Source organism: Penaeus japonicus, unplaced genomic scaffold, assembly GCF_977035675.1.
Source record: "Penaeus japonicus unplaced genomic scaffold, GWHDUDI00000001_assembly GWHDUDI00000038, whole genome shotgun sequence".
NCBI lineage: Eukaryota > Metazoa > Arthropoda > Malacostraca > Decapoda > Penaeidae > Penaeus > Penaeus japonicus.
In genome coordinates, this window is record NW_028234440.1 from 18,198,187 (window position 1) to 18,214,612 (window position 16,426).

Consider the following 16,426-nt stretch of genomic DNA (forward strand, 5'->3'; position numbering starts at 1 on the left):
GAGTGAGTAAGGGGGAAGGGAGAGGGAGGAGAAGTAGAGGGAGAGGGAGAGAGGAGGGTTAGTAACGAATATTGTTTGGTGCTGACTGTTTGTCACCTGTCATCTAACGCCTGTTTTTTACTTATGGTGATGGAGTTGGTGGTGGTGAACATTAAAGCTGTGGTAGATTTGATGCCTTATTTCTATGGGAATTCGCCCGCAAAGAGGAATGGTCAGGGTCTGCAGGAACCTGAGTGTGTTCTCTTAACCCATTGGCCGTTGTATTAATAAAATATGTATACAGTCATGTGGCGGGTTTATGTTGTATGGCATGGTGCCATCTGTGTTTATGACTGATGCTACCTTGACAGCAAATTATGCCATTTGCTATCAATGGGTTAAGAGAGATGGTCTCCAGAATGATGCTAGACTTTACTAACATTGGCAGAACAAAATTTGTTTTAGGAGTACAATGCAACTCAAAAATAGTTCAAATTACATTCACAGTTAAAATGGTTAAATGAGGGGAGAGGCTCTTTGCCAGAGACAACCTTTATTTATGGTCTGAGGAACAAGGGGAAAAGGACAAAATACATAATAGACAAGTGATAATGTATATCAATGCAAATAGTGATTGTATATACATAATCAGTAATTGAACACATTGTACAGACAAGATATACTTTGTATGTAAAAGACACTGTGAATGACATAATACATGCCGTGGGAACACAACGATGGGCTCTGGTCAATTTCTAGAAAAGATACTTTCTTGACCTGGGTTGACAAGGGGAAACAGAAATGTGAACAGCAGAATGCACTTGTGTTTAGGCAGATACAGGGTGAGAGAGGGAGGAGGGGAGTGAGTGAGTGTACAGTCATTCATTCGGCTTGAGGTTAGAGCTAGTTCTGTTTACATGTTTGGGATATTGATTTGACCAGGTGCCGTTGTTATGAGTAACCGTTTCATTTCAGTTCTATTTTCTTTCTTTTTTCTTTCTTTTTTTTATTGTAAAATGGCATTACTGCTAAGAAATCAATAATTCATTATGCATGTTTTTTTTTTTGTTTTTTTTTATAAGATTTGTCCTTTTTCTCTACCACTTGCACTGTCAGCTGATCTTTTCACTCAGTTATACATGAGTTTGTTTTATTATCAGTCACTTTTTGTAGCACCCAATATATTTTTCCTTTTTCAAGAGAAGAGACTAGAGAGGAATCTTTCACATTTTTTCTTTTCCTCATCCTCCTTGTATTCAATAACTACGTGAAGGAACACTTTATTAACCATTCTGTCCCTCCTGCACAGATGCTCCCGGGGAGTGTGGAAGGAGGTGGACCATCGGCCATAAGCGTGATGGTCACAACCATAACCACCCCAACAACCTTGTCAACTCGGGAACCCCTCAACAACATGGACTCCGTGAGGCGCAGGAGCTCGCCCATAAAGCTGGTGGGCCTGGGCGGACTGGAGCGGCAGAACTACTGCTGCGGCCACTGGTTCCCCTCCTCCAAGAGCTACCACCGCCACCTGGCCGACAAAGCCGCCTCCGACCTGACGCACGAGATGAAGCTGATCGAGATTGGCATGATCCGGTGCACCAACTGCTCCATGTGGGTCCACATGGACAGCATGAGCGGCCACCTGAGGAAGGTCCACGGCATTGTGAAGATGGCCAAGACCACCAAAGTGCTGCCGGCGAGTGCGGGGAAGGAAGTGATGGGGATTAGCGGGGAGACTCTCAAGAGCGGAACGAATTTCGTCATCAAAGTCAGTGGGCAGGCCGGGGTGCGCAACACGAATGGCGATGTCAGTGCTGTCGCTAACTCTAGTGGACTGAAATTAGTGACCACCAGTAGTGGCAGCCTGTACCAGAAAGTGCAACTTCAGCAGACGGTGAATTCTGGTTCAAATAAAGTCTTGCTCCAGAAAACTGGAACCTCTAATAGCATACCATTAGTTAGCTTAGGACCTCGAATAGTAATGAAATCGGCCGTCAAAGCGGTTACGGCAAACAACTCCGTTCCGATCAGTAGTGGGAGCAAGATCATTCCTCTACAAAGTAGTGGTCAGATGATCCCAGCGGCAAGAACTATGGCAGGAGTGACCACAGTGCAGATAGCGGGGGGAACTGTTTTAGCTTCTAGTAGTGGCACCAGCCAGACCTCCTCTGTGCCTACATCATTTGTACAAAGTAAAAAAACAAATCTCAATGGACAGAATTTTGGTAGATTAATCAAGAAATGTGCAACTTTGAAACCAAAAAATCAACCTGTAGTGAATGTCCAAAGTGCAGATAACAACGCTGTTGAAGTGTATTCTAAGACAAAAGACAGAGGGAAGGCTTCGATAAGCGGTGAAGTGAATCTGAAACCTGCACAATCCAAGAAGAGCAGGAAGCAGGTGTTACAGCCCAGTGTGGAACCCGAAACCAGTTTACTCTCTGTCTCTCCGTCAGTGTTAAAGCTGAAAAAGAAAGGTAGAAAGCTGTCGGATGATACAGACGTTTTTGCAGAGGACAAAGTCAATAGCCCGAAGCCTTCAGTAAACCACAAGGGCTACAGAAGAAAATTGAAAGATAATTCTATTGAAAATAACACTCCAAAATCCTCCAGACAGAATACCAAAGGAATGAGAGGTGGCATGAAGAAGAAGAGGGGTCCAGGACGACCCCGCAAAGAGCGAGTGATTGAGACCCCAGATCTCTCCGAGATTGACTCTCTGTTTAACGACGTAGATAAGGAGGATGCTGAAAATGAACCGTTTTTAATGACCAAAGAGGAAGAAAATATTCCCACAGTCGAGTTAGACCTTTTCACGTTGCCCTCTCTGAATGAGCAGGTCTCAGTTCTCCTCACAGAACCTCAGAATCCTAACTTTAAGGTGTATGCTAGTATGGATGCTATTTTTGTTGGTGACTCTGCACTAGGAGATGTTACAAACCAAATTGGCTATGTGACAGATGCCAATAATGTTGTGTATGTGAACCCTAGCCACTTTTTGTTTCCTAATGTTGAAGATCTGGAGAACTTCGTTCCAAGCCCAATAGTTACCATGAAGGGGAACAAGATTGGGGTGAGTCCGACCAAAGCGTGCAAAGTGAACTCTAGTAAACCAGTAGCGCCAACCGTGCTCAGAGAAAACAAATTTGTTACATCAAGTCATCCTAAAGATGCTTCTATTTCAGATATGAATGTTGAAAAGGTTAGTGTAGATGACAGAGAATCTCAAGTTCCAAGTGCTAAGTTGAAAGGGCCGGAAAGAGGAGTTGTAGCCAGTCCTGGTTCAGAACTTGGCCAGACCAGTCTTTTAAATGTTAAGCCTCTAAGAACAACCAAAGCAGACCTTATTCACAGTGAACAGAAAAATCCAGATAGTGTAGCCTTAGGTTCTACTAGTGATAGTAGTGTTCATGAAATTTTGTGTTCTAGCGAAAGTAATAAATTGAACTCGGTAACTCTAGATGACAGCGGCTCAAGAGACTTGCAAACACACAGTGCTGAGGTCAGGGAGGAGAAAAAGGAAGTTCCTGTTGTCCCGAAAATTGCTCAATCCAAAGGCCAAGACTTGTTCTTTGCCTGTAAGAATACTATTGAAATGCCAGTCAATATCTGTGAGGGTGATGGTGAAGGGGATCAGTCCCAAGATGACTTCGTAGTGAGTGAAGACTTGTTATCAAGTGATTCATCAGACAAGTTGCAGGAAAAACCAGCTTTCACTTCTGAAACTGCAAAATTATTGTTATCTTCACTGGAAACCGTTACGAGTGCTTCCCCAGAAAGTAAAGAAACAAGGGACCAATTTGTAACTGAGTGTAAAGATTGGACAGATGAAGTAGTTAGCACAGAGAAAGAAAGTGTACCTGAGGCAAGTGAGTTAGGCATTGATTTAGAAAGCAGTTCTACAGAGAGGGAATGCAGTGAGTCGCCACTCGAAAAGTCAGAAGTGCATTTAGACTCTGAAGCCATTGAACGAGATGTCAGTGAAGATAAGAAATCTGAACAAACTGAAAATTTGGTTAATGCAGAACCCACAGAGGCAAGAGACAGCAGTAGGAAAGTCAGTACAGTGATTCCAAGGAGAAGATCGAGAACGAGATCAGCAGATGTCACAGTAGGGCCTGTGAAAAATAGTCCTCAACATTCAGGCCTTCAGAACCTAGAATCCATAAACAAAAAGCCACAACTGAGAACAAGGGCAAGACAAAAGAGTGATAGTGCTGTTCTAAGCGAGTCCCATGACAAAATCCAGGACTTCAGCATTGTGAAAGAGCTGTATAAGAATGACGTAGAGTTACAAAAAAGATTGAGACATGCAAGTGAAAATGCGAAAACTGTACTTGAAACTGTTGAAGAAAAGGAAGGTGTGCTTAGTCCAGATACAAACATAGCACAAAATCATATTGATTCACCAGTTCCTGAAGCTGTGACCCAAAATGGAGATTCACAGGAATACTATCCCATGACACCCAAAGACTGCAATACAGAAACAACTTCTGACCAAGTTAGTGAGGAAAATCCAGTGTTAATACCTAAAGAAGTGGAAAATCCAGTTGTAGACCAAAGTGCAAAACCAGCCACTGTAGAACCAGTTCGCAGGAAGGTTGGCCGACCAAGAAAGAAGAGAAGAGGTAAATTATTAGAATCTTTAGATGTCAAGGTTTTGAAGAACAATGTTGAAACAGAGTCATCTGTTGTGTCTGTTAGTAAAGAAAAGGATGAACAAAGTGCCCCTGAAAGTGTATCAGAATGTAGACCAGTGAGAGAGAGGCGACCCAGTTCTAAGTTGATAGAGAGTTTGTCTATTGAGAGTACAAAGAAAAACAAATCTCCCAGAGCTGCCTTGGACCATCAGTCATTGACAAGTCTTGATTCAGACGAATTTAAGGATAAGCAGCAGGAGCAAGATGCAAGCCAGCAAGAGCATATTTCCAGAATATCGTGTATTCAGACTGACCTGCTAATGGATGATAAGGATAATGAGTTGTTAGACAAGGATTATGTATCGCCAGTAAGGGGCGCCGACCTCTCACCGTCAAGGGAATGGCATGGCAGAGGAGCCAAGCTAAAGGCCCAGGTTCTCATCCAAGACCAGCAAGCGGGCGTAACCGATTCTCAGATTCTCCCCTCTAGTCTCGAGACATCACCAAATCCCAAAGCTTCCCCTGGTTCTGCCGGTCAAGACGCGGGACTCAGGCCACAACATTCGGAAGAGTATCTTCCCTCATACAGTTCTCCACCAAAGACTCAAAACATTTCCAAATCTCCTATTAGTCCTAGATCTCTCAAATCCCCAAGGTCTCCCTCGCAGGATGACCGCGAGTGGCAGGCGCGAAGAGCGAAACTCAAGGCTCAGATTATGATAAGTGACCAACAGAGTGGCCTTTCAGACTACATTGTAGATTCGGCGGAAGAAGATCCTGTAGCTCCTGAAATTACTTCTCCACCCATGAAGAAACTGAAGCTGGACGTTTCGCCAGGTGCAACGCGGGATATCAGAAGCTTCTTTTCAGTCTGCAAGTCTCCCGAGCCTGCAGCTGGAGAGGAGTCTGCTTCTCCTGTGCATGTTTCCCCATCCTTCCAAAGCCCACCCACATCAAGGACGCACAAGAAGAGAATAAACAGATATTCAAACATGAAGACAGATATTAGATCCTTCTTCTCAGTTGACAGTCCTTGCAAGCGAAAGATAAAGTCTCCCCCACACCATTCTCCTAAAACGGTAAAAATAAGTGATAGCGTCCAGAGTAAATCGCCCAAGAGCTCGCCGAGGAAGCAGGACGTACAAGCGGTACAAAAGCTCCACAAAACCTATGAACAATTAGAGAAGGAAGCTTTTGATATTGCAGCACCAGCTCTTCCAAGTAGCTACCAGGACTTCGAAGGATTTGAAAGGTGTTCACGGCAGTCGGGCTTGAGAGCCAAATCTCTCCTGAGACTCGTGTCCCTATTAGACATGAAGAGATGGTACCATTTAGGAAAATTCCCCTTACCCGTTGACCACCTGTGTGATTGGAATGAAGAAGTCTTGAATTCCAGTATCTTCGACTGAATTTGAATTACTATTTTATTTCTGTGTTCTTGACAAGGTCTAAGGACCAATGATTTTCATTACAATTTATCGTCTGATTATGTAAATAGAAGATATAAGTATAAGAAAATTGTATTCTGGAAGTGTATCTTATCCAAGAAGTACTTCTTTTAATATGTTATGTTAGGTGATATATTTAAAATTTTCTGTTTTCATAGTCCTCACTATGACAAAAGAAAATGTTTTCAGGAATCAGGTATTAAAGCTCGAAACTGTGACTTGAAATTGTACAAGATATTAACCTAAGTCTTCTGCTCGGTAGTGTATGTGGGATGTTCGGTGTATATTAATTATTTATTGCACATGTCTGCAGCGAGAGTCTAGACCTCTCCAATAATTGAGTCGATTATAGTTGACAGAACGCGTATTTTAGTACAGGTAACTTTAAGCAATTTTGTATGCTGCACCAAGTTCCATTTATAGATATTAATTTCTAATATTTCATAAAGTGAATTAAGGTCCAGTGTTGAGGTTCTAATCCAGACGTAGTGAAGTAATGGGGAATTTTCGGGCACTTTAGTGAGTGGTTGTAATTGTGTATGATAATATGAAATATGTTTAGTGAGCTGGCTATCTGGGTTCAACATTGTTTTAATGTCATTCTTTGTTATATTTTGGATATTTAATACCTTTATCTTTTGTTTGTTTAAATCTTTCTTCTCAAAAGTACTCACAAGATGAAATTAATAGCATTGTTAGTTGGTGCAGATAATATTTTTTATTCTCTTTATTTTTCTCCTCTCCTCTCTCCCTTTTCATTTTTTCCTCTCCTCTCCCCTCTCCCCTCTCCTCCTTTCTTTTACATATGATAAACCAATGGCTCTTGTACTTCATTTCATGTGTGATTCTGAATTGCCACTAATACTGATTTTTATATAATTGTGGAAAACAGTTTGGTTTACGTGAGCCAGTTCTTTGTTATGTATATCTGCATGGTCAGTACAGATGACGGTAGAGGAAGTCTTTTGTGTGTGAGTAGATGAATGACATTGTAGTAAATGGGAGTAATTTACCAGTTGTTAAAGTGAAGTCCTTGGTATGGTCCACCTTCCACGGCCAAGGAACGTAATCCTTTTTAAATCATTCAGTCATATTGACTCGGGATTTTTTTTTTTTTTTTTTCCTCGTATGAAGAAGATCTGACGGTTATATATCATCATTGTATGTTGAGTTGATATCCAGTAATGTGTTGTTGTTGTTTTTTTTTATGGTTTTTGTTGAAAGTGGCATGGAAAGACTAGGATTTGATGGATTTTGAAAGTGGCATGGAAGTCTCTATCAGACTCTTACACATTAAATCAATCCACAACCGTTCCCCTGCAGGTGCAGTTATATTTTTATTCTTAGAATTTCCCCAATTGGATGATGAGCATTGTATTTGACAGTTGTTGTTGTTCAAAAAATATCATTGATGTTGCTGATGAATAAAAAAAAAAAGTTATGTTTTGTCGGCCTGCCTTCCTCTGCCAGTGTACAGCTTAGATGGTATAGTTATGTGATTTGTTTGTCGAGCAAAGTAAGTAAAGGAATGTTTTTGATTGTTTTATTCTTTTCATGTGTATCCCATCTTTAGAGGTTGTGTGAGTGGGTTGTGTAAGAATTCAATGAGAAGGATCAATAGAGATGAAAAAAAAAAAAAAAACTTAAAAGAGAAAAATAAACAAAAGACGTAAAAAAAGAAAAAAGAATTCGATATTAATCGAGGAAAATCATCGAAAGTTATTTAAATCTTTTTCTGAAAAAAAAGTATATTGAATTGTTTGATATTTATTTGAAATTGTGTATATTGGAAGGGCAGATAATGAAAAGTTTATTAAAGGAGATGACATTGGATTTACTTCATTATAGATTCTGAGATTCTGTTCTATTTTGGTTGTTAATTTCAAAATGGTTCAAAGATAAATAATGAAAAAATATTAAAATAACCTTTTATATCATTTATCAATTATATCATTGAGTTTAAATCATGATGGAAAAATGTGAGCAATGTAAGTGTTGGGTGAAAAAATAAAATTGTAGAAATCTTAACTGGGAGTTCGTGTGTGTGTGTGTGTGTGTTTGTGTGTGTGTTTGTGTGTGTGTTTTGTTTTTTGTTGTTTTTTGGCAGATGCATTGCAATCTTAGTATTCAATTGATACAAGCAGAGATGAGTAACCCAGGATAGGTGAGAAATAGGGAGGAGGTGGAGGAGGAATAGGGACGGAAGAGAGTAAGAGTGTGGGAGTGAGTACTGATATATCAAAAAAATAAAACTGATGAATCATCAGATCAAAAATAATTTAAAGGTCAAGTATATCAGTCGCCATTTATCATTCTACAATTGAAGTCATATTTGTTTGTCAAGCATGAAAACTCGGCTAGGTAACTATATACATGGTAATTAGAACATGTACCCATTACTGGTGCTTGGTCGGACTTGTTCAGTGAGAATAATTTAAGAGTATTGGCTCAATGCCACAGCTTTAATAAATATCAATGATACAAATAGTATCTTTATTCATCCATCCATTTGCTCGCTCGCTCGCTCACTCACTCACTCACTCACTCACTCACTCACTCACTCACTCACTCACTCACTCACTCACTCACTCACTCACTCACTCACTCACTCACTCACTCACTCACTCACTCACTCACTCACTCACTCTCTCACTCTTTCTTTCTCTCGCTCTCACACTCAGTTTTCTTTCTTCTTTCCATTTACATGATGTACAAGTCAACCCACCTCTATGTTTATCTTGCTAATTTAAACGAAGTTTGGAAATCATTCTTAAAGAAGCCAAACCCAAATTCCCACCGAGTGTGCCATATATAATATTAGGGGATATTGAAAAAAAATAAATTGCACTACGATTTCATATTTCATTCATATATGTTAATGTATTTCATAAGCTTCGTATATTTAAACAAGTGTGGGTGTGTGTGCACACATACATGAGTGCGTTTTATGATCCTCAAATATAGTATCTGGTTGACAACTGACAAACATGTTTGTGTGTGAAATGCAACTCAATCAGTTTTTGTTTTGTAATTGACAAATGCATCATTGGGATACTGTGAATCCAAGGAATGATAATCTTGATTTTCTTTTTAACAATCGTTCAAATGTAGTATGCAATGTATTAATCTTCATATTTGGTACACAAGCTTATGTTTTTGTGTAATATGTATCAGGAATATAATTCAAGAAATGAGGATTTATCATATCACTAGGATGATTGTGATTGGCTGAAAATCTACGTGTCTCCTGGGTCTGTTGCTCATTTTGCAGTCAGTATTAACCCATTCCCGACGGGGGATTTCTAGCCTAGAATGTCCAAATGCCGGGGCGTTCGAATTATTAGGCCTAAATTAATTGAATAGCTGGCACAATACTGTGCCGCCCGGCAACTGGGCTTTTGAATGCGCGGTACACATGCTGTACCACCCGTCCTGTGTGGGTTAAGGGAAGTCTAAAATCATTTGTGCAGAGAAATTTTTGTGTCAGGAATCAAAAATACAGCAAATGGGTTGTGGGTTAAAAATTATTGGAGCATCAACCAACTGATTTGTTCAGATGTAAGTTTATATTACCCATTTAATAATTTTTCTTCATAAGGGCAACATTAGAGAATAAAAAATTGTATTGAATTCGATCTAAGGCGTTTCCATCATTTGTTGAAAATTGATTATTCAAACATAAATAACGAATAGTACATTACGTTACATTTCAACAGACCGGCCAATAGAGCACCCGTTACATATCCCAGGTTATGTCATATTTATTATGTTCACACACACTCAATTTCTCTCTTGCTCTTGCTCTCACTCATTCTCTTTGTCTTTCTCTCACTGACTCACTCTTTCACTGTCTCTGTCTATCTTCCTCTTTCTCCCCTCCCTCCTTCCACCCCTCGATCGTTTAAGTTTCTTTAAGACCTTGTTCACGCTCTTCACTCCAGCGTCACCACCTATCTCACCTCCCCTTTTTCAGCGTCACCACCTATCTCACCTCCCTTTTTTTCATTTTAGAATGTGTTCCAGTCAGCTTATACCACTGATACCCCACTACATAACAGATCAATCATGAAAGTAAAATATGGTATAAAATAGAAGATAATAACTGGTAGATCCCCTTGAAAACTTAAACAGCCTATTGGACTTATCCTGACAGGTAGGTGTAGGTTTGTGTGTAAATGATGGAAAATAGATTCCATAACTCCTGGAACTTGCTGAGAACTGCAACTCCCTCTAGTTGACATTTGAAGTACTAATTAGTTCAACTATCCAATTCTATGCAACTGTTTAGCTGATCAAGCTTCTTGACAAGCTTCATAGCAGTCACACATGTTCCATCATTCTGAACAACATGAGAAGTGTATTCTGAGTATGCAAAAAAAAAAAAAAAAAAATTGGGGGGGAATACTTTGCTTAGAATCACTATGCAATACATTTTTTTTTTTTTTTTTTTTTTCCAAGGGAGAAAGAGAGTTGGATATTTAAACAATGTCGTGAGTTTACATTTTTAAATTTATGATTTTGTTACAGAATACAAAGACATTGCTATGAATATTTTGTTTTGTATAGTGGAATCTAGTCTTAATAGCAGACTTACAAGTATAATCTCGAAATTAAAAACAGTATTCTATCCACATGCTCTTTTTTTCTCACAATAAAAATCAGAAATTATTTCCCAGTAACCTGTCATTCTGATGTTCAACAAAAAAATGTGTTTTGTTTCCATGAAGTTTCCATATTCATCAGCAAATGATGAAAGAAATTTTCTCATACACTGTACAAGAGATTGTAGGTTAAATAAATAAAAAAAAAATTATTTAATACTGTGTATTTTAATGCCAACTTGTTAAAGTAGAAGAACGATTGTTGCACATGTGATAAAATACACTTTATGTAACATCTGGGCTGACTGATAACTTAATAAACTCAATCAAATGACTAAATTTCAGTTAATAAAAAAAATCAACCCATAATAAAGTAAATATAGGATCACTATCTATTTGTATACATTTACTTAGTATGACATACTTTACACGTCTTCCAAAGCCCTGGCAAGAAACACTTCACTAACAACAGAAAATGCCAACTCTTGGCCTTCACAAAACATGATTCTCACTGTATTACTCAGTTCACAATGTACACAAACAATCAAATAACAATTCTTTTGTTTTGCCAGAATCGACACAGTGACTGACTGTTAGCAGGTCATTCATTCTGAAGAAAGATGCATTCCTCTTTAATAATTGTCCAGTTTACTATTATAGTGGAGAAGTGGTAGTGCTTGGAATTTCCAAAATAATAATCAATATAAAATCTTTCACCGTATATTATTTTTAAAACTTATGGAAACCCACGAAACACGCTTACTTCGCATGCTTTCACATGTTCATCTCGTCTCCTTCTGCTTATCACCAACGCCTTTGTAGCAATCTATGACAGCCCTTAATGTAAAATTTATCACATTAGATATACCAGTGTATTTCTTTTACTTATATGTACAGCAGTAGTGAGGCCAGAATATACAGCACAGTGATCATAATACTAGTGGAAGGTAAATGTCTTTAACAAGGTCAAACATATCAAGTTGGAACAGAACAAGGAGGGATCGTCAGCATTGTAGCCTCTTGCATAATTTCACAAACCCGAGACTACGTGGCTACATCTTTGGGTCCCTTCCATTTTATCATTGTTATTACATCTTTTAAACTCGGTATTCCTTCCAAAGTAAAACAAATCACGGGTCTCAAAATCTCCAGTGCTTGCTCTGGTTTGAGGGTTGACCCAGGTGAGGCTAAGTAACAGAACAGTGGTTACAGATGGGCAAGCTAGGCACAGGCTGCTATGTGATTAATAATAGGGGTGGTAAATGTTATATGGGAATGCTGGCTTAGGAAGGGATGGAGAGGGGGAATGGGGGGGGGGGGATGGGGGTTGGTGGTGGCTTACTCATAGAATATGCTTGGCAGGCAGTGAAGAAATAAAATGACTGGGGGGTCAGGACTCGCATTCAAGGGAAAATTGGATTGGTTGAGGGAAGGGGTTCGTCAGATCAAGGATGAAAACCTGGTAATCTATCACATTTTTAGCAACTGCTAGAGGGTTGAATGTTTGCTTACAAAATATCTGAAGCTGCTCAAAATATCTCTTTCATTAATATCTGTGCACATAATACATAGTGATAAATCCACTCAAACAAGACAAAATACAAAATTGAAAGAAAAAAAAAAAAAAAGAAGACATTTTCAACTACAATATGTATATCTCATTATAATATACACTATACTATGCTATAAACATGTCAAGCTTTCGGTGCCTTTTCATCAACAATTTACCTCGAGAAGCTCCAAAATCATGGTCCTCTGGAGCAGTGTCCATCTCCCCCTTCGAAGAATACTTATAAACACTGTCATAACATCCTCTAGAAGATCAACATTTAAACACGCGTGCTTCAATCCAACCACAAAATACCAGAACCTCATGTGAAGATATCAGGTGTCTTAATATGTACCACGGTTGTACTTGTGCTTGATAAGGTTCCTGTTTTTTCCGAAGGGTGTTCTCGCGAGTAACCTGGAGCTCCCACTGTGCAGATAAGTCTGGAAACTTTCCAACGTGTACCAAAAGTCACTGGTTGGGTTCATGGAAGAAGAGCTATGACTGCTTATGCAAATCCAAAGCCCTCCGAACATTCGTGGATGGCCTTCAAGAGATAGTGGCGCAGCTTGTCATATGTCTCGTACACTGGCAGGTCCAACTGGTTGAAACTGTGGGGGGGGAAATTTGTTGTAATTTTTTGGAGAGGGAAAAAGCACTAGGCAGGGGGTGGGGGGTGGTGAAGGGGGAGGGGTGTAGGGGAAGGAAAAGAGGTGTGAGAGAGAGAGAGAGAGAGAGAGAGAGGGAGAGAGGGAGAGGGAGGGGGAGGGGGAGGGAGAGCGAGGGGGAGGGAGGGAGAGAGAGAGAGAGAGAGAGAGAGAGAGAGAGAGAGAGAGAGAGAGAGAGAGAGAGAGAGAGAGAGAGAGAGAGAGAGAAAGTTTAAAATCAGTTTAGTTTATTTCCATATTACTCAATACCCAACAGGAATGGCCAACACAAAGTCAAAGCCATAAGATCTGTACAGAAACGAGTATCCATCTACTGGACAAAAGCACGGGGGACAAACCAAGTGTGAGCGGAAGGCAGCCTGTCTGTCGATCGGTCGTCCCGGTGGATCTGGAACTTCTGCGTGCCGTTCATGCCTTCCAGAGCCACAAAGCCTTGCAGCGGAACTTTGCTGGTTCCTGTCACGAACTGGAGGAACTTGGCTCGCTCTGCCTGGTCGAAGGAGCGCAGTGCTCGCCAGAACCACTGGATCTGAGGGTGTTCAAATGGAATCAGTGTCTAGCCAGAGCCATAATCAACAATTGTACTTTCTATTTATGGCCACAATTTTTTAATATGAACCTGGAATATTGAGCATCAGAGATTTTGTCTCCACACTGTTAAATATATATCATATGACATTGCATACAAATTTGAAAAAATCTGTAACAGTATATACAAGTCCACTCAGTCATAGACAAAACAAACAAACAAGGCAAACAAACAAAACCACCCACCTACACCCACACTAACACTATCTGTATACATACCTGCAACGAGTTGGGTTGGTATTTGTGGTACTCTGTGTTAGCCCGGAGATCATCAATGTCAATGGTGGGCAGGCCAGAAATGAGTAATTCCAATTCTTGCTCATTGAAGATCGATATGAGGCGCTTGGGAATGATGTCATAGAAGCCCTCCAGGAAAGCATTCAGTCTGTAAAGGTTTAACGACAGATTGTCAGATGATGTCACACAAGCTTTACACAGGAGAATATTCAGTTTGTAAAGGTTCAAATAGTCAAAATGATGTCTGTATTCAGCAGTTGGTCCATGAATATTTTGAAACAAACACTACACCATCTCTTACAGATGTTTATATTTCTCAATCATGAATTTGATATTGATATTGTAGATACTTGTCACAAAGCCATTTCTTTTGGAAGCTTACAGCAAATTTCTAATGCATCACTCCTCTAATTAATGAAGAGTAATGCTTCCTGAGAGGAGAAGCAAGATGATGATGGATGGGGATAGAAGAAGGAAAATGAGAGGAGATATGAGAGAAAGCCAAACAGGAGAAGAAATGGAGGAGAGGTAAGGGGAGAGGGAAAGAGAAGGAGAAAAGGAGAGAGAATATGAATACGAAACAAAGTCTAGAACATAAACAAGGAAATTCCCTTTCTAGCACTCACTGTTTCCTAATCGCTCCCGTCATCTTCATCTGGCAAACGAGGCGTATGTACTCCATCTTCGTCTCTTCAGTCACAGCTATGTTTCTTCCATTTGGTTTGAGATCTCTAACTTCTGTCACTCCAAACTCTTGCACCTGGTTATTGAATGATGAAAGATGTTACTCTTAAACAGGTACCAAACAAAAGTGTAAAATATTTAACTACATTCACAATTTCCTGACAATAAAAAGAGAGGCTTAACCTCAAAACAGGTAACATTAACATATTCCAATACTATCCATACTTTCAGAGTTCTTTAACTTTTCTTTACCTCTGTGCTGAAGGTCAACTCGTAGCCTAAATCAGCCACATTATGCTCCAGCAAATATATAAGGCCCTGGTAGAAGGAGTAGTCCTCGCTCTCCATGTCTCCCACACGGACCATTTTCCCCAGGATGTGCTTGTAGAATGACCTCGTGAAGTAGCATTCAAGGAGCTTATTGTCATAGATGGCCTTAGCTGTAAAACAATAACAAGGCAAAGATTACTATTAGAGTTTAAAGAAAAAATGTCAGAATAAAACTAATGACTATCATGAATGATTAACATGGGTTACTTTCCCAGCGCTGCGGCTCAGTGAATTCCTGTCCCGCCTCCCAATGTGGTCGGCCAGCTTTCAGGGTTGATTTTAGGAAGAGCATCCAGTCAGGGAATGCCAGAATCAAAGCCTTAAATTTGGGAGGACCACTGAACCGCTGGTGAGTGCACAGTCGCCACTAACAAAAATGACAACCCTTAAATACATATCAACAAATGTATTAGAAATGTGAAAAAAAGAAAGAAAGAAAAGAAAAAGAAGTAAAACTGACAAAAGAATTTTAAAAATCTACTCACCAATGACACGTCCAACAAACTTGAAGTACGAGAGATGGTTTGAGTTGCAATGAGAAGCCGGGTTGATCATGTAGGTCACACGGTCTCCCGGAGATGTGCAGAACAAGGCATACATGGGGTTGAAGATTTCCCTAGAGATGATCATGTACCATTCCCTCAACAAGCCACCAGCATCCTGGCCTTCCTCTCCTGCAAACATAGAAAGACAGTCTTTAGAATTTTTCCCAAATATCATAGAACATAAAGACCAATACTATGTTTACCACATGTTATACATATTGGCATGTGTGTATATATCTGCTATTATATGTCACATTCTCTATCATCAAGAAGTAGGCAGACTGCACTACTTACCTTCAAATACAATGTAAAATCTATTCTTCCATTCATCAGGTGACCGTCTGTGTAGCTCTCTAAAGGAATCTTCAAAGACGTGCTCCCTGCGCACGTGCACGGCTAGGTCTTCTCGGCGCATGCCATCGTCTGCGCGTTCTAGCTCAGTTCTGAAGTACTTGCGCTTGATGTCGAAATCTAAAAGGCGTGTGTGATCCACAAGGACACTGAATGGACCGTCGGCAAGGTGAACTGTCGACTGTCTGAGAATTTGGTTGAGGACTGTGCGATGTGTCTCTGAAATGGGACGAGAACAAATTGTTCATATCATGAAAAGAATGATACATAAAAAAATATATGCAAATAATATGAAATAACAACAACAATATATTTGCTAGCATTCCTTTTTCTCATGTTGCTGTTCATTTATATATAATTCTAATTTCCCCCATCAGAGGAAGACAAAACCTTACCTGCAAATTTAAGGAACTTTTCTGTATCACCAGGGCTGTATTCTGACTGTGAAGTGGAATTTTCTCGCTTTCTTACGCCCGCTTGACTGGATGCTCCATCTCCATCTATGCAAAAAGATAAAAAAAGTCAAGTAAATAAAATAAATCCATTTGAAATCAATTATAATATTTTCATATGAACGTCAAAATAGAACCAAGTTAGGGGAAAACTCTTCTTTGAAGGCTAGAATGAATAAAAGAGAACAAAATATATATATATATATGTGAGAGAGAGAGAGAGAGAGAGAGAGAGAGAGAGAGAGAGAGAGAGAGAGAGAGAGAGAGAGAGAGAGAAAATATAAAAGGGAGAGGGGGGGAGAGAGTGAGGGAGGGAGGGAGGGATAGACCAAAACATAAAAAAAAAAATAC

General features: G+C 39.8%; 2 protein-coding genes across 10 annotated transcripts in view; one reads left to right on the forward strand and one right to left on the reverse strand.

Annotated features, from left to right (window-relative positions):
• LOC122247584 (uncharacterized) overlaps positions 1-7,562 on the forward strand; it is an 18,023-nt gene extending 10,461 nt beyond the window's left edge. Inside the window, exon 3 of the mRNA XM_043006972.2 lies at positions 1,289-7,562. Within this exon, the coding sequence (XP_042862906.2) occupies positions 1,289-6,031 (4,743 nt within the window). The 3' untranslated portion in view covers positions 6,032-7,562. The remainder of the gene's footprint in view (positions 1-1,288) is intronic.
• Positions 7,563-10,880: 3,318 nt separating this feature from the next.
• The window catches only part of HUWE1 (HECT, UBA and WWE domain containing E3 ubiquitin protein ligase 1), a 36,302-nt gene continuing 30,756 nt past the window's right edge, over positions 10,881-16,426 (reverse strand). For all 9 annotated transcript variants that reach the window (XM_086533144.1, XM_086533150.1, XM_086533149.1 and 6 more), the window contains 8 exons: positions 16,019-16,123; positions 15,567-15,842; positions 15,213-15,401; positions 14,650-14,837; positions 14,340-14,473; positions 13,696-13,861; positions 13,227-13,417; positions 10,881-12,831 (listed from right to left, as the gene is read on the reverse strand). In XM_086533144.1, the coding sequence (XP_086389270.1) occupies positions 12,729-12,831; positions 13,227-13,417; positions 13,696-13,861; positions 14,340-14,473; positions 14,650-14,837; positions 15,213-15,401; positions 15,567-15,842; positions 16,019-16,123 (1,352 nt within the window). In that variant the 3' untranslated portion in view covers positions 10,881-12,728. The remainder of the gene's footprint in view (positions 12,832-13,226; positions 13,418-13,695; positions 13,862-14,339; positions 14,474-14,649; positions 14,838-15,212; positions 15,402-15,566; positions 15,843-16,018; positions 16,124-16,426) is intronic.